The sequence below is a fragment of the Bos taurus genome, chromosome 12, assembly GCF_002263795.3.
Source record: "Bos taurus isolate L1 Dominette 01449 registration number 42190680 breed Hereford chromosome 12, ARS-UCD2.0, whole genome shotgun sequence".
Lineage (NCBI taxonomy): Eukaryota > Metazoa > Chordata > Mammalia > Artiodactyla > Bovidae > Bos > Bos taurus.
In genome coordinates, this window is record NC_037339.1 from 35,723,367 (window position 1) to 35,741,396 (window position 18,030).

Below are 18,030 nucleotides of genomic sequence, written 5' to 3' on the forward strand. Positions count from 1 at the left end.
GTGCAGTGATCTTGGCAGAAACCCGGAGTTGGATCAGACTCTGTATGGGTTGCACATGATGGTTATTTTGTAGAGCTTCAGAAAATTTCTACTTTTTCTTGACTTCATTTTGACTGTCTCTCCCTTTTGATGCTGCTGCTTTGGAAACCAATAATAGCGGTGTTGGTGAATAAAAGAAAAAAATAGAAAATTAATGTAAAGCGTTTCTTCAGTATGTTAATTTTCTATTTTTTTTTTTTTTAACTCTCCTGATTCAGTTTTAGTTCACTGGGTAAAAAAAGAACAGGTAACCATCTCCTTCCTTGTCTAAAAGTTCTGTTTAAAATGAATAAGCGCAGAATGCGCAGGGGAAGATGAGCTGCTGTTTAAAGATGGTGTCTGGTTTCCCCTCAGAAGCGGGTTCAGTGCAGATGCTGTAACTTGCTCATTAAAGCTGGATCTTTCTGAGTGTAGCTTTGGGATTTTACTCAGTTTGATCACTACTGCAATCAGAAAATTCACAAGAACTTCTCACCTTGTGTAAATGTGACCTTTTTATTTTTTAAACATTTTGAGGAAAAGAACCTGAATGTGATTGTGCTCATTTCTGAACTTGCTATTGGAGATGGGCCATCCTGCTCAAAGCTTAATTACGTAACAAACTTGAGATATCTTGACAGCGTGGCTCATCACAGATAGTAATGTTCAGAGGCTCATTTGTCAGATTCTCTGCAGATATAAAGTTCTGTTTTGCACAGGGTGAGAATCTCTTAGAACGTTTTCTGATTGCTTTCTATTTTTATTTTATTTTTGTTAAAGCTGTGTTATTTTTTAGTTCTTCATGCTTTGGAAGTAACAGTTGAAGAGAGGTGAGGAAAGTTTGTGACAATTGTGATCGGTGACTAGCTGCCACCTGCCTGAGGTGTCTTCTGAGAGGAACTAACCTCTTTGTGGTGCTAGAGCAAGGTCACTGGATAAAAAAGGAACAGGTAACCATCTCCTTCCTTGTCTGAAAGTTCTCTTTAAAATTAATAAACGCAGAATGCGCAGGGGAAGGTGGGCTGCTGTTTAAAGATGGTGTCTGGTTTCCTCCCCAGAAACGAGTAAAGTGGACTATGTCCTCTTCCAAGCTGCCACAGCCATCATGGAGGCTGTGGTCCGAGAGTGGATTCTGCTGGAGAAGGCCAGTATTGAGTCCCTGCGCACCTTCCTCCTGACCTACGTCCTGCAGAGGCCTCAGTGAGTACCTGCTCTCAGCTCATCCTTAGGCTGGGTTTTCCTTTGCTTTTCAGTCACTGATGTTTATGGTTAAACTCTGTGTGGGTTCATATCTTAAAAATTTACGTACATGTGATTATAGGTTGTTTTGGAACTTAATGATGGGAGATGTTTTTACTATAAGCTTGTGACGCTGGGTTTCATTTCTTTGAATAGATTGTGCTTGGATGTTAGGGCTTTTTGTTGTTTAGTTCCAGAATTTTATTTATAAATAAAAGTTGATCTTTGACTCGGTCGAAAATCCTTTATACTTGTGCTTCTTTTGGTTCTTGGTGTATATTATAAGACATAGGTGAGTAGCCATGAGGGTTGGGAGAAGTCAGGCACCATTAACATGTACATAGAGACGGCAGTGTTGAGAAGGTGGTAGAGCCGAAAGCACCGCATTCTTTTTAAGTTTCCTGTGGAGAGGGGTCAGGTCTAAGGAATAGGGTGAGAGTGAGTTTTCTTTTTATATTATACACATTGTATTGTTTAAAAATTTTAAAGATTGTGTGAATTCATTGCCTGTATGGTTTAGAAACAAATGAGGAAAACTACTGGCCATACAGGTTTTGGGAGAAATTAATTTACTGTATATCTTTTTTTTTTTTTTTAAGTCCCCTCAATACCAAGTCTCCTAAGGAGAGGCATCATATATTGTGTGCAGTTTGTGCAGTTGAACACTTTTTTGCACAGATATTTATTTTCACACTCAATGAAGAACTGTTACATAATGAGAACTGCTGGTGATTAAGGATGCTGGTCTTGGTGACAGAGATGCACACAGCCTAAAAGATATTTCTGCGTGTTCTGTGTGGCTTTGTTCCTGCTCGGTTCACTAGCAGTCTCTGAGTTCACAGTACTTAGCACTCAGTAAAGTGCTAGTAAGTGCTTCATGTAGAAGAATGCACAAGAGAAAAATCCCAAGTGTGACTCAGCCTGTTAGTATCACAGGTTGGAAGGATAACATGTTCCAGGGATGAGCACAGGTGCTTGTCTCCAAGTGAGGGTGTGGCTTATTTGTTTCAGTTTTAAAAGCATAAGGAAAACTCGCTCCTATTACAGACCTTTCTCTTCTCCTTCATGCTGTTTTTCTTCCTTTAAATTTGTTGTTTAATGAACCCTTTTGGATGTTGCTGTCAACTTGCCCTGAGGTCTCTCATATGTCACAGTCCACCCCCTCACGCCATATACACACACAGACGGCCCCCACCCCAACCTGGAGCTGCTCATTTATCACGGGTCTCCACCTCCCTGCCCGTACATGCCCACTCACCCCGCCTTTCAGCTTGGCAGATTTCAGTTGTGTGTGCATGTCATCTCTTGTGTTATCCAAAATCATCTCACCATAATAATTCCAGTGAGTTCAGGGGCTATTTTAGAGTTGATTGTCGGGTTCCACATGGAAATAGTTCACTTATATATTGTCTCCCACATTTACTTTTTGGGGAAAAAAGTGTTCAGCCAAGTGGAAAGAGGAGTGCTGTGACCACGCCACGTGCCTTTTCCCTAGCAGAGGCTCAGCCAGCGATTCAGTGACTCCCACCCCTAAACCCCGCAGTGCAACTCTCCTTAGATCATCTCAGTGCTCTTGATATAACTCTGTATTTACATTATTCACTATAATTCTGACCTTCCCAGTTGTCTGAATAGTGCTGCTTATATCCCTTTTATCTTTTGTAGGTTACTCTTGGATTCAGGATTCAACCACAGATTATATGTTGTATTTAGTTGTTGTGTCTCGTTTAATCTAAATCAGTTCTGCCTCTTTTGGACTTGCATGTCACAGACGTTTTAATCTTGTAGAATGTGCTGAGTGGATCAGGGTCAAGTTAAAGCTTTTGGTGTGCCACATGGGTAGAGAGCTACAGGTTAGGGACTGTAGACTAATACATACGTGCTGTTGTATATCTCCCACTGCAGGCACCACCGTTTTCCTTTCTTTTCTATTGTTTCCTCCAGTCTATGAGTGAAATGCAGGGTACACTTTTTAGAGGCATATAGCATAGTGATTGAGAACGGGACTACGAGTACCCCTTGAGCCCCTTACTAACTCCGTGCCCTTGGGCAAATTAACGTCTTTGTGTATTAGTTGTCTGATTATTAAATAGAGTGAATAGTTGTACTTTACTCAAAAGATTGTAAGGATTAGATGTATTATTTTGTGAAGTTAGTTTATATAAAGACAGATCGTAAGCACTTAATAAATGTTAGGTATTATTGTTCTCTAGTGATTTGGGCTTCCCTGGTGGCTCAGATGGTGAAGAATCTGCCTGCAGTGCAGGAGACACGGGTTTGATCCCTGGGTTGGGAGGATCCCCTGGAGAAGGGAAAGGCTACCCACTCCAGTATTTTTGCCTGGAATTTTTCCATGGACAGACGAGCCTGGTGGCATACAGTCCATGGGGTCGTAAAGAGTCCCAGCAGTGAGCTTTAAAACTAGCTCTGTGTAGCTTTCTAGTGGCAGTCATTGTTTCAAACTGTTGTGTCCCCCAGAAGTACAAACATTCCCCTTGGTCACCTCACATTCTTGCACACAGTAGGGTCTTTGCTTTTATTTGCTTAATGAATCCTTCAGGTCTATTTTGAAGGAATGTTTTTCTCTTCATTCTTGACAGAGCAAGATATGTTTGTTCATTTGGATGAATGTCTGGTAAATGCCTGTTGTGTGGCAGGCAGTGTGCTTTTTCCATGGGACCACAGCAGCGTGCTCGGCATGGCAACCAACCAGGGAGACACAGTTAACCCCCGCAGAAATAGACACTTCGTGTTGTGTGTGGTGTGGGGAGCCCTCCTCTGGATGACCAGCTGGGTGCAGAGAGAGGTGTTTAGGGGGCTGGCCCTGCAGTTGTGAGAGTGAGTGGAGGGGCTGAGATGGAGGGAGGCCCAGGAATGGCCTTAAAAGTGGGGACTCTACCTTTTATGTCCACACGGGGACACCTTTCAGAGTAGAGCAAGCGCTGTTAGTTCTTGTGCTGGATGGCAAGGGGTTGGGGAGGCTGGGGCGGGTCCTACTGCCACAAGCCCCGTTGGGGAGTTTGGGTTTTGTCCCAGGGGCACGTGGTTGTTGAATCTGTGTGAAGTTCTAGAGGCTGGGTTATGAAGTTCAGAGTTAGGTTTTCCAAGCCTTTCTTTTAAGAAACGGTTGTGAAAAGACAGTTAAGTCTGTATGCCCCTGTGGCTCAACGGGCTTTGTAGGAGGCTTCATCTGAGACAGGTGTTTCTGCCACCACACTGAGGAACAGAACTTAGATACAAAGACTTTTTTCGTGTTCCTGTCTGTACAAATAGGTTTTTAAGAGTGTGTATGTTTTCATAGTGCTGTGTCTTGGCTAGCTAGCACGTTAGCTTTCCATATTAGCGGTGATGGAGATGGAGACGAGGCCACAGCATGTCTCTCTGGCAGGGTTGCCCAGAGTTGCCATGGCGCTTAGTGTGCATGGGCTGCGAAGCTGAGAGTGGGCAATCCTTGTTGTGACAACCCTGTTACTCTTACCCCCATTTCATGAGGAGACTGAGGCTCTGAGTGTGAAGGGGCTTGCCCAGGGTCATATAACCGTCACTGCTGGAGTGTGGATTCGAGCTCCGGACTCTGCAGTAGACCAGTGTGTGACCAGGAGCACGCCACCTTATGTGAGCCGTGCTGCCAGCAGCTGCAGTCACAGTGAGGAATCTGGGAGTATTTTTATATTGGATTTGTGTAAAAGTTTTCACAATGATTTTTATGTTTTACAGCCTCCAAAAGTATGTTCGGGAACAGATTCTATTAGCAGTAGCAGTAATTGTAAAACGAGGATCATTAGATAAATCAATTGACTGCAAAAGCATTTTTCATGAAGTCAGCCAGTTGATAAGTAGTGGCAACCCCACTGTGGTAAGTGTGCTATTTGTAAATATTTAAGTTTTATTTTGTATTACACTAATACTGTTACAGCAACAGTAATGGGTATCTACATTAAAAAAAAAAAAAAAGGCACAGTCTGATAAATCAAGCAATTTCTGTTTGTTCATGTTTTCTTCTAGTCCTTCTTCTATATGTGTACATATTGTGGGTAGAGTGTACTTTGCTTTTTCATTTGATTCTGTTTTTGTGTGTTACCAGGATTCATAATCATAAGTTCATAAACCTTGTATAGTTTTCATAATCCTATTTAATGGTGTCCAATATTACAAGCTAATATACCATAATATTCTTAACCATTACCCTTCTATTGAACATTTATCCCATTTTTAATAAACCTTTCACAAGGATTTGGAAATGTGTGAAGTAAATATGAAAATGATATCTGACATGAAAATTAAATGTTGCAGTACTAGTAGGTGAAGGCATGCTATGACTAGCGGGTGTAACTGCACGCCTGAGTTTTCTGGGGAGCCTGGCCAGTTTTTACCTTTCCGTCTCCTGTTGCCTATGAGAACCAGTCAGTCTAGAGAGTGGTGGGCTGTGGTCAGCTGTGGTTCTTGGCTGGAGCTGCTGACTTTATCAGCTGGGGGAGATTTAGTTTGTGTCCAGTTGGGGTTGGCAGTACCTGGCTCAGCTGATTCTCAGGTGTTAAACCTTTCAGTGTTTTGGGTCATCTTTTCACTTTCCTAGTTCCTTTTCCTTAATCATTTGGAAGGTGTCTTTGAGGCTCTGCCCCTTACGTCTCTATATGGATGGTGCCTAGTGGTCCCCCAGTGAGCAGGGTGTGTTACGTGACTTGTGGTATGAAATGAGGACCATGGCTCTGTCCCTTCCCTTCCACAGTGTCTGGATGTCTTCTGCCACTTCTGACACACACACACAGACTCACATGCGTGTGTGCATGCTCACTTCCCACTCCTGCTGGGACTGACCCAGTGAGGTCTCCACTGAAGGGATTTCCTGTATCTGCCCTAGGTATTTCTTATTTTTCCTTCGGAGTTTTTCATATCAGCTTTATTGAGGAGTAAATTCCATGCATTATTCACCTACTGAGTTGTGACATTCTGTGTGCCAATGAACAGCCACACAGTCAGGATACAGAGTGCTGGAGGTTGACTGTGTGTTTGGTGTGCTGTGTGCTGCATTGTGCTGGTTTCTTCCAGGAGCCGTGCTGTCGGTAGAAGTCGCTGTGTTGATGCAGATGTTCTGTCTTCACTCTCCAGCCTGTGGCACATGCAGCTTCTGAGTATTTGAAATGTGGCTTGTGTGACTGAGGAGCTGAATTTTTTATTTTATTTTAATTAAATTTTATTTGAATTCAGTATAGCCACATACATATTGCAAAAGACAACTGAATTGGACCCTGTAGTCTAGAGATTTTATAGTCTAAAGATCCTATTCTATGTTCCTTCCGCTTAATTGTAGTATTCTAGTTTAATTGTTTATATAAAGCTACCAACTTCAAAGATGTGCATGTTTGAATCATTATACTTTATGAGTTGTTTTGACTTTATGTAGTGAAGAGCTCTGTTGAAAATAGTCTACAGATAAGATTCCGTTAACAGTTTCCAAGGTAAAGATACCTGGGAATATGCTCTCAAAACCCTCTATAGGTTGATGGAGTCTCCCACTTCTGGTGAAGAGCTTTGCTGTTGAGGCACTGGCACCTCAGGGCGTGCATTCGTTGTGTGTCCAGCGTCCCACAGTTGCATGGATTTTGTTAGCCTCTCCTGCCTCACTTTTGGCCGTGTGGGCAGTCCAGCGAGGGCCTCACTGATGGTCATGGGGAAGTCATGTGGCAGCCTGTCTGGCCAGAACTCATAGGGAAAAGGTTGGACCTGAGGCTGCCCCTTGGAAATACCATCCCAGCCCCAACTCTGAACAGGTTCCTCTTTGTAACTTTGATTTTACTTAGCGACTCTCTGTCTCAGGTGACTTGTGTGCAGGACAGGATTCCAGCTCACTGTGACTGACCAGGAGGTGAACTGAGGAACTTAGCAGTGCCTCTGGGATTGTTGTTGATTGTCCTTGGTGATCCTGTCAGCTGAGGTGTCAGTGTCGAGGTGGAATTTCTACTCTGTTCTCGTTCACCACGGTAGCCTCCAGATGCTGAAGGCAAAGGCCCGGAGCCCTTGCTTCAGGAATGTGCACACGTCAGAAATTGGGAATTGTGCCCTCCTCTCTCTCCCCCTGGGTAACTGACCCTGATCCACCCCAGAAAGTAGGCCCACTGCAAATGGTGATTGGTTTCTTAGAGCCACTGAAATAACTGATGTTCTGAGAATGCTTGAAATAGATGTAGCTGTTTAGTTAGAGAAGATTTTGTGCTATTCACAGTACATTCCCTTTGAGAGGAATGAGTAAATTTAATATTCTCAGAAACTACTCCAAAACAGGAGGAGTTTTTTAAAGTTAAATTTCTCCTAACAGGACTTTTACAGTAGCAGAAAGTCAGTAGTGGGATGTAGAACTTAATTTCAATATTGCTAGATGAATTTGTTTTGGTGACCACACTGAAAATGTTGAACTTGGAAAGCATTACTGCATTTATATGGCAAGTTCAAGTTCAAGATGTGTGCCTGGAGCCGTTCCTGTTCCTTCAGCAGGTTTAAAGATGAGGCTGCAGACCAGGAAACGTTTTAGTCTCTCTTCCTGTCTTCTCAGCTGCTAAGGATTTGTGCGAGTGCTTCAAGAGTTTGCATAAGATTTTCCTAGTCTTGGAGACATGAATAGCAATGGGGAAGAGGTTTAAAACTTTGAGAAGAAAGCAAAATGATGAAATCGGAAAACTGATGATAGTGGCTAGAAACTTTTGGTATAAAGGTGATTTTAGAGATACTTGAAGCGGTAACTGGTTTTCTCTGGATGAAAGAAAGGGTTGACCAAAAGGCTAGAAACTTTTGGTATAAAGGTGATTTTAGAGATACTTGAAGCGGTAACTGGTTTTCTCTGGATGAAAGAAAGGGTTCGTAGGTTAGTTGACTGACTACCCTTTTAAGAACGATGCTTCCTGGCGTCCCTAATTGACTGGAAATTAGTCAGTTTGGCTAACTGACTATTAGCTAACTCAGTTCTGCCTCTCCCCCTTGCTTTCTGAGTGTAGCTTCTGGTCCAGCATCGTGCTAGTGAAGTTGCAAGTGTGAATGCGTTTAGGGGCAGGATCATATGCTACAGCATGGATTTTGACTTTGGGTTCACACTTAGGTTCCCGTCCTAGCTCTGCCATGTATCAGTGGTGGTAAACTACCTCCCTTACTTGAGAAATTGTTTAACTTCTCTGGGTGGTGATTGACCAGTATGGGAAAGACAGCATTAAGAGCACTTGGCAAATGCTGTGTCCCTCGTGGCCTCACACCCCTTTATTTACAGGATCTTAGGACATGCTATCATCTTTTTCTATCCAGTGGCATTTTAAGTGTTGAAACCAGAAGAAAGTATTTATGCTCTTATCCATGAATGAAAACTAATTGTGTATTTTAAGAGTATGTTACCAGCATGTTTCCTTTAAACACTTTAAGAAGTGCCCTGTGGTCTTTGTTCTCTGTATTTTGTGAGTTACACAGTTTCCTGTTCAGACCGCACAGTTGTCTGTGTGTTGTGCTGTCTTTGCGGGCGGTGTGTGTGCAGGTCTCTGTCCTGTGCCGTCCCCTCCTGGTGTGCACAGGCCTCCCCCTGGGCTGCTTTGTCCCGAGGGCAGGGGATCACCCCTTGGAGGAGTTCATAGGAGGCCTGGCTTCCCAAGGAAAGTGGCAAAATGTTGTATTTTAATTAACATTCAAGCTAAGTTTTTAACCTATTTCATGTTTGTTTTATTTCCTTTGAAAGCAGTCAGCCTGTGTAAGTCACTCTGAAAGCTGCTGAATGTGTGGTTTAAGCCTCCTTTCTTCCTCTTTGCCATGCTAGAGAGAAGAGGGTGAGAAATTCCCGGCTGCCGTTGGACGTGATAGCAACTTAATCTCTCTTATCACAAGTCTCATTGATGTTTGCTTAGAGGAGCAGCTGGAGGTCTGCTTTATGTATGGCAACCTTTCATAAAGTTTATTCTTGGTAATAAAGCTCTGGGGGCAAGAGCCAGGCTATTATAAGAGACAGTTCTCTCTGAACAAGAGTATTGTATTTTATCAGCTGGTTAGTGTACGAGTATCTTGTTCTGGTGACAGTAAGCTGGAGAGTGAGGCACGTTGTCCCTGAAGGATGTTCTTTCCACTTCTGTGAAATTAGTGTCTTTTACTGGAAATGAGAATTCTGCTTTAAGACTTCTAATGTGAAGGCTGCAGTTACTTCAGTTGTCAGCTGGTGAATTGACTTGTGAGTTTTAGTACTTCAGTGAAAGAAAACATTTTAGACTCTTTCATTACCTCCAAACCTCATTGACTGTCTTCTACTTGTTTTACATATTAAGTTTTATCTTTGAAATTCATCAGTAGCTTAAAAAAAAACTTGGGAACACACTCATTTTCCTCCTTCCCTTGTGTTAATGTTGTGTCAGGCACAGGTTGGCTTATTAACCTAGGTGAGCAAGCACTCTGTTGCACTAGCGATGCTTTAGTTTTGATTTTCTTTTTTAAATTGGTAACTTACCTTGTGATTTTAATTTGGTGGATTGTAGTTAACGGTCAGGAAGTAGGACTAAAGAAGCCAACACAAGCTATTTTTATGATGATGAGGATGCTGTTGCCTTTTGACTTGATCCTGTCATACATGCTGCATTTATGTAGCATTTTCCCCTATCATTCAGTCTGAACCTCAGGGCAGTCACGTGACCTCTGTGGTGACAAGGTGTAGCCCTTTTGTGGCTGAGAGTTGAGGCCAGACAGATGAAGTGCTTGGGTTCAGTCACTAGACGTGAGGAGTCTCAGCCCGTCAGGGCCCAGCTTTTCTGACCTCTCTATATGAAACAGTAGGGTTTAAGGTTCTTGTCCTGGCCCACTGGGAGAGTCCCGTGGAGGGTTTTCATTTGGAATTGATTTGGGGTATAGTTGTAATGAATATTATTATTTGGCTTCTGAGTTGTTATTGGAAATGAAAGCTGTCGCTTGGGGCTGCTTGTTAGTGCTGGTCACACTGCCAGCAGCAGCGAGTGACAGGCACAGACGGTGCCTGGGCACAGCCGTGGCACACGTCTGTCCGGCAGGGCTGGGCTCTGCCCCCAGTGTCGTGGGCTGGGAACTCGCCTTGTGTGTTTTAGTGGATTCCTGGTGCTTGCTTTGTCACCACACCATGTATAATTGCCTTAGAAATGATTGTTTTGGAAAATTTTACATGAAGTAAGTTTCATTAAAAGCATTTGCTTGCTGCATTTGGAAGATTCAACAGATACTTAGTCCTTATGATTTTGGATAAATGAAGCATTGCTGTGTTCACCTCTTTGTACTGACGGTCCTTTATAATGGCTTCATCCCAGTTGCTAACTTCAGTGTGAGCCTCTGATCTGGTTTCAGTGGGGTTCCCACTGTAGTGACCACAGATTTTGTTTCTGGCCCCTGAAGTATTGGAGTCACTGTCTCTCATACAGCAATAAGACCTAGCCCTGACTGCCTTTAGAACAGAAATAAGACCTAGCCCTGGAAGGCATTGAGCTGTGGTGGTTGAGGGGTTATGCCCTCGGGGGACCCCTGGAGCCGGCAGAGGGGAGAACTTGGGGTGCCCCCCCTTCCTCCACTTCTCTTTCCCGAGAAGGAGCTTCCCCTTCTCTGAGGCTCTTCTGGCCGCCTCCTGAGTGCCCTGCCCTGTTCACATGGTGCTTTGTGTTTGTTGGTGCTATCTGGTTGGTAGACCGTCTGGAGACCAGTGACTCGTCTTAGACACCAGGAAGTGTCTGTGTCCTCTGTGAACAGGAGGAGCGCCCTCCTGGTCTGTGCAGAGCACCTCGCTTTTTCTGTGTACAGTCCATGCTTCACGTTGATCATTCTCCAGGGATTTCTGTTAACTGGCACCTCTGGGCCACAGTATTATCACTAATGATGCTGATCTCAAAGCCTTGCAGGGCTTCCACATTAAGGAGCGAATAAAACTGCTCAGTTATCTTTTAATGATACAATATCTCACTTAACTTTGGTTCTTAAAGAGCTGGTGGTTTTAGGTAGATTAAAGCCAGGGTATTTGATTTCTGGTAGCACCGCTGACCATGTTGCATAATTTATTTTCAGGTATTTCTTAAGTCCTTGAATGGAGAATTTGCTAGGGACCCACTTGTTTTTGAGAGTTTGTCCTTTTGTATCATAATTGTAAAGTGGAAAAGGTAGAATATAAAACAATACACTGGGATATTGGTAATGTATTATAATAAAAAATGTATAACTGCACTTAAAAATTGGAAAGCAGTAAACACATTACAATAGTAACCTCTCAATGATTATTTTTGTAGGAAGAAAAATTAATTTAAAAACAAAATATTCTTATGGTCAACGAACTAAGTCTACAATAAGAATGTAGTTTGTTCTTACTTATGTATTGAGTTGGCCAAAAAATTCATTCCCGTTTTCCTGTAACATGAACTTTTTGTCCAATCCAGTGTTAAGAATACACTTCCCTTTATGGGTGAATTTTGTACTTTATTGGTGTGAAAGTCTGCATTGTGCTGGGATGTTGCAAAAGCAATCCCATCCCACTGGGGACTCCCTGTGTGTCTGCTGAGGCTTGTAGGTAAAGGAGACTGACTTTTAAGCATGCGTCCTTCTTGGCGGGAATGGCCTCAGGAAGCTCCTCCCCTGTCTGTGCTCCTGCTTTCTCCTTCACTTGCTCACCACAGACCCGTGCTTGCACTCCCAGAAGTGCTTATTTCATGTAAAAATCTTTATTGTGAGTACATGCTCAGTCATCATGTACTCAAACAATAAAGTGAGTTATGTTACTAAAAATTAATATATGGTTGTAGTTTATGCTGTTTTGAGGTGAATATAGTTTGGGGAAGAAGTGGAAATGGTGACAGATTTTATTTTCTTGGGCTCCAAAGTCACTGTGGATGAAGACTGCAGCTATGAAATTAAAAGACCCTTGCTCCTTGGAAGAAAAACAGTGACAAACCTAGACTGCATATTAAAAAGCAGAGACATCATTTTGCCAACAAAGGTCCATATAGTTAAGGCTATGATTTTTCTAGGAGTCATGCATGGATGTGACAGTAGGACTGTAAAGAAGGCTGAGCCCCGGAGAGTTGATACTTCTGAACTGTGGTGCTAGAGAAGACACTTGAGAATCCCTTGGACATCAAGGAGATTAAACCACTCAATCCTAAAGGAAATCATCCCTAAATATTCACTGGAAGGACTGATGCTGAAGCTGAAGCTCCAATACTTTGGCCACCTGATTTGAAGAGCCAACCTACTTAGTTGGAAAATACCCTGATGCTGGGAAAGATTGAGGACAAAAGGAGAAGTGGGCAGCAGAGGATGAAATGGTTGGATGGCATCACCGAATCAATGGACAGTGAGTTTGAACAAACTCCAGGAAATAGTGAAGGATAGGGAAGCCTGGCGTGCTGCAGTCCATGGAGTTGCAAAGAGTTGGACAGGACTTAGCTGAACAACAAAATAATCTGGCACTAAAAAACAGTTTGTGGCAAGTTGTAGATTACTTGTGCAAAACTATTATAGATAATTTGTAAGGATGATAAGTTTATATTTAACGAATGTTTCTGGGTTCTATTCAGTTTGCATGCTTTTGAATAAGTTGTGCATCAGTCCTGTTTTCAGTAGATTGATTATTTCACCTGAGATTCCAAAATTAGTTTCTGTTTTTCAATAAGACACGTTTTCTTGTACATTTAGGTATCTGTTCATAGTATTCTTTCTGTGTACTGAAGGAAATGGCAACCCACTCCAGTACTCTTGCCTGGAAAATCCCATGGATGGAGGAGCCTGGTAGGCTACAGTCTATGGGGTCGCAAAGAGTCGGACACGACTGAGCAAGTTCACTTAATAGTACACTTTCTGTGTACTGAAGTCTTATTTAGAAGGGGTAAGAGAAAAGTTGGAGAAGGCAATGGCACCCCACTCCAGTACTTTTGCCTAGAAAATCCCATGGACGGAGGAGCCTGGTAGGCTGCAGTCCATGGGGTCTCTATAGTCTGATACGACTGAGCGACTTCACTTTCACTTGTCACTTTCAAGCATTGGAGAAGGAAATGGCAACCCACTCCAGCGTTCTTGCCTGGAGAATCCCAGGGACGGGGGATCCTGGTGGGCTGCCGTCTGTGGGGTCGCACAGAGTCGGACACGACTGAAGCGACTTAGCAGCAGCAGCAGCAGCAGCAAGAGAAAAGTGAAAAGTATGGGGGAAAATTGTTTTCAGAATCATAGGATCTTGTAATCCATCATGTTAGATCCTTGTAAATTAACTTTTCCTTTTGAATTTCATTAATTTGTATTTAATACTACTACCCACTTTCCCTACCAGAACCTAGCCATGTTTAAAAACTACATTCATTATTGATCCCAACGCCACTTAAATGTATCTGTGAACTTGTGATTGCTGGCACTTCGATCATTAATCACTATTTTAAAAGTAAGCCAGTTTTTCAACCACAGTTTTGTTAGCTAAATGGGAAGATGGTTGCACTTGGTGCATATCTGTGCCCCTTTCAACTGTGAGATGAATGGAGTGTGGTCAGCTGTTGCTCTGAGAGAAGCTCTGAATGCTCGTTTCTCCTCCTGTGCCTGGGTCCCTGCAAAGGCAGTCCAACTTACACACTCTTCTTGAAGATTGGGTAAAGGGGATATTTTAATGTTACAACATATGTGTATTTTGAAGTACAGTTACAAAGTGAATGTGTGTGTGTGTTTAAGCTATGTACCTATAGTCAGAAGGCTTGCTGTCAAAGGCAGTCAGGTCTGCGCACCCCAGGATTCCTGAGGATATTCACATGTAATCCATGTTGTTAGGGCTTTCTGGTGTGGAAAAGTCTGACAAGCTGCTTGAATCTCTGGGTCAGGGTGCTATCATAATTGTTAATTATACATCATACTTATCAGTTAAGACTTAGAGGCCAGTGGGAGTTTATTTCTTTTTTACATTTTCTTTGAGGAAAATTTTAGACACGTGCAAAAATATACCAATACTACAAAAGTATACAAATACACTACAAATAGTATATTGGTCACCTGTGTAACCATCTTTCATCTTCAACAAATATCAATGCGTGGTAATCTTTAGGAATTTAATTTTATGTGTATTTGCTAAGATTGCCGAGACAAGCATCTGTAAGGTCAAGGTACGGACATCAGAGGCATTTCTAAGCAGAGATGCTGCAGTTGGTGGGCGGGTAGCACTGTTCTCAGCTGTTGTATAAGCTGCATAAATAGTATCGTCCTGACTTTAATCTTTGGGTTGTTCAGAGGTAGTGTGCATATTTCTGTGTGACCTCTGGAAACTGGCCAGAGTAAGTGGTATCGTCCCTGCCATGGTACCTTGACACTGTGAGTAAAAGCAGTGAGCTGATAGTTGGGCCTGTTGATACAGCCACCGAGAAGGAAAATCTTTGTTTTCAGTTGTAAAAACTCAGCAGTACTACCTGGTTAATATTTTGGAGACTGTAAAATCTGTTTCACTTTTCTTCTCTTTGGAAATACAGGTTACAGTCATCAGAACTTAGAGTCAGACGAACCTGGGTTCAGATCTCAGTTGGCCTTGATGACCTGCCCTTTGACTCTTCTTTCAAATGTCAAATGGGGATATGGATTGTGCGAATCAAAAGAAATAATGCATTAAATATCAATCATCTTAAAATACTATTTATACTGTGGTTGAGGAGCAGTAGGAGGGCGTCCTGAGTGTCAGGCTCAGAGTCTCCCATAACTGGGGTGAGCTGATGTACCTACAATTCCAAGGCCACCGGGAGCAGCAAGCTCATCTTTACCCTGTTCTGTGTGGTTTTCTTGTGGCAGAAGATATGATGGGTGCTCCAGAGATAAAAGCGTTTCATTATGTTGAACAGATATTGTATAGAAACCAAGCATGGGAAAACAGTGACTCACGATCATCTGTTATTGAATACTTACAGCAAACTTTGGCCTGTTCAATTCTCACTGCACTGTTGAGTGAATTCTCAAGTTCAAGTAAAACGAGCAATATTGGACTTAGTATGGAGTTCCATGGCAACTGCAAAAGAGTTTTCCAGGTACTGTTATTTTTGTTCTTATGTTTTAATCATTAGATCATTCACTTTTTACTCAATTTGTTCCTAGTGGAGTGAGAACATTTCTTTTATCTAGTTGAATGATAGCCTGTACATGAAAATTTGTGTTGTGATTTCATAGGATACAGTAAAGCGATAGGTTTGGTAAACATAGTTGATGATTTAAGGTTGTTTGTTTAATTTTAGTCTTAAAACGGAAATGCTTCTATTAAAATCCTCAGCTTATTAATTTTGTTCATATTGTGTTTAGATAGAACTAATTCAGTTGGTGTGACTCTGCTGGCTTTAAAAGTAGCCCTGGCAGTGTGCCAGAAAGGGCTGTGTATTTCAATGTTACTGTAGATGGCGTGGGCTCTTTGTTTCATGTGTATGGTTTGGCTCCGAAGTGAGTTATGTGAAGACACTGGTTTTAGTCAGAGGGCTCATGCTGAAGCCATTGGCCCTCACCTCAGACCTGCTTCTCTGGAGAGTGGCCTGTAACTGACGGTGGTGTCTTCAGATGGCATCACTTAAGAGCATTCTGCAATGTAACTTCCAGGCAGGCCTAAAAATGGAAGGTGTCCTTAAAGAAGTCATGCTTTCCATTGGAAATTTTAAGGTTTCTGTTCGTTTGCTTCTATAGTTCTAAAAGGGAATGTATTTTGTATAAGCATTTGACCAGAGCACGTGTGGTTAATTGACTACAGGAGGAAGACCTCCGCCAGATCTTCCTGCTGACGGTGGAGGTGCTTCGGAATTTCAGCCTGCAGGAGCACCTTAGCGCCCAGATGTCGTCCGTGTTCCAGCGCTACCTCGCCCTGGCCAACCACGTCCTCAGCTGGAACTTCCTGCCTCCAAACCATATCCTTCCAGCCTCCTCAGGCTGACATGTGGCCGTGGCCCTGCCTGACTTTTGTAGCTGAGGGCACTGTGTCTCTGTAGGTCAAGAAATCGGGGTTTTGAAAGAAAAGAAAAACCTTTTAGAAATGGAATTTTACTTTATATTACCACAGTGCAGTGGAATACTTAGGACATTTAAAGTTTCATTTATAAGTTTGTAGAAGAGGGTTGAATACATGGAATCGTGGTACATCACCAGGCTGTTGCTAACCAAGGGATAGCTGCTCGCCTTAGTTGGGGAGGGAGTTTTATCAAGAAACCCAGTCATTTTCTCTTGTAATCTGTGATTCCATTCAGATTGTGGCTGACTTTCCTTAAGGCTAGTTGGGAGTTCTCCATTTGGTCTTTGTTGATTACAGTGTTGTTAAAGTGTGGATAATAAGGTAGTAATATATTTACTCATCAAAAAGTGTTCCCAATATAAAAACATGAAAATTTCAGTAGCTCAGCTGGTAAAGAATCCACCTGCAGTGCAGGAGACCCCGGTTCCTGGGTTGGGAAGATCCCCTGGTGGAGGACACGGCAACCCACTCCAGTATTCTTGCCTGGAGAATTCCATGGACAGAGGAGCCTGGCAGGCTACAGTCCATGGGGTTGAAAAGAGTCAGACAGGACTAAGAACAACACATTATTAGTAGTACAGGGTTTAAATGGACTATATTATAAATACAAAGTATCTGCTTTTTAATTATTTACATAAGTAGAGATACTTGTGTTAGAACTGCTGTTAGAACTGTTCTAAATGAACTGCTGCTGTTCCTTAGTTTAGAGTTTGATTTGCTTTTCTAGAACATTTGCTCACTTGATAGGCTGAAAGCAGTAATATGCGTCCTAGTTGAGTCACATATCCAGGCTCGAGTTTCAGCTGATCTCAGGCCTGTTACTCCTTTGAGTCTCACTGTGTCCACCTGTAGAATGGGGACATGGACTATGAGTGAACTGAACAAGAGGATGCATTTACAGCACTCTTGGGAGCTAGCACATGTTTGCTGAGCTCTTAGGAGTCTGCTTGATCAGCTGGCTGTCTGTGCTGTGCTCTGTTTTCCTTGATCTGATCTATTCCTTACAGTACAGGAAGTTACACAGTGTTTCACTGAACCTGTTCTGTGTGTGTTAGTCCCTTCTTGGAGGATGGGGGTCTGTTTAGGAGAAAAGAGCAGACGATCAGCAGAAGGACATAGAGAAGCAGCCATTTCAGACATGAGGATGCACTGGGGACTCGGCACGGATAGGAACTCATTCATCCCCTGGGCTGTAAACTCGGGGTTGGGCGGGGCGGGGCGGGGGGTAGGGGGCTGCTCCATTTATGTGACAGAACGTGAGCTGTCAGATGCTGGGAAGGGGAATGAGTCCCCAGACCTCTTGCCCAGAGGGGGTCACAGTGAGCGGGGCAGAGCTCACAGGAGGTTAATCCTTTCCACCCTAGTCTCGAGTCCTCTTTATGCTAATAATCAGCTTTATATCTCCAGTATATTCCTTTTGATTGTTAGGGGGCACATATTATCTTAGGTTTGCTTTGAAAAACATTCCCCCTTTGTGTTTTGCAGTCTTAAGTTTTGCTCCAGTTTTTGTTGGGGATCGAGGGGAAAAGAAAGAAGGTGAAGTTGCTCAGTTTTGTCTGACTCTTTGCGACTCCATGGACTATAGCCCGCCAGGCTCCTCTGTTCATGGGATTTTCCAGGCAAGAATACTAAAGTGGGTTGCCATTTCCTTCAGGGAATCTTTCCAACCCAGGGTTTGAACCCGGATCTACCCTAATTATAGGCAGACGCTTTACCATCTGAGCCACCAGGGAAGATCTGGTGGAGGGGACAAAAGATATGAAAAAAACTTTGGGACAGATTGAAAAAGTAACAGGCCACATGGAACTATC

General features: G+C 42.9%; 1 protein-coding gene across 5 annotated transcripts in view; it reads left to right on the forward strand.

Moving 5' to 3' along the window:
* Positions 1 to 18,030, forward strand: part of XPO4 (exportin 4) — a 92,519-nt gene that overhangs the window by 22,474 nt on the left and 52,015 nt on the right. Inside the window, exons 2-6 of one of the 5 annotated variants that reach the window (XM_059891983.1) lie at positions 815 to 968; positions 1,077 to 1,218; positions 4,975 to 5,113; positions 15,144 to 15,260; positions 15,965 to 16,117. In XM_059891983.1, coding sequence (XP_059747966.1) covers positions 1,124 to 1,218; positions 4,975 to 5,113; positions 15,144 to 15,260; positions 15,965 to 16,117 — 504 coding nt within the window. In that variant the 5' untranslated portion in view covers positions 815 to 968; positions 1,077 to 1,123. Of the gene's footprint in view, positions 1 to 798; positions 969 to 1,076; positions 1,219 to 4,974; positions 5,114 to 5,160; positions 12,572 to 15,143; positions 15,261 to 15,964; positions 16,119 to 18,030 lie in introns of those variants that run through there. The other 4 variants (XM_059891984.1, XM_059891982.1, NM_001098889.2 and 1 more) reach the window with 4 other exon arrangements.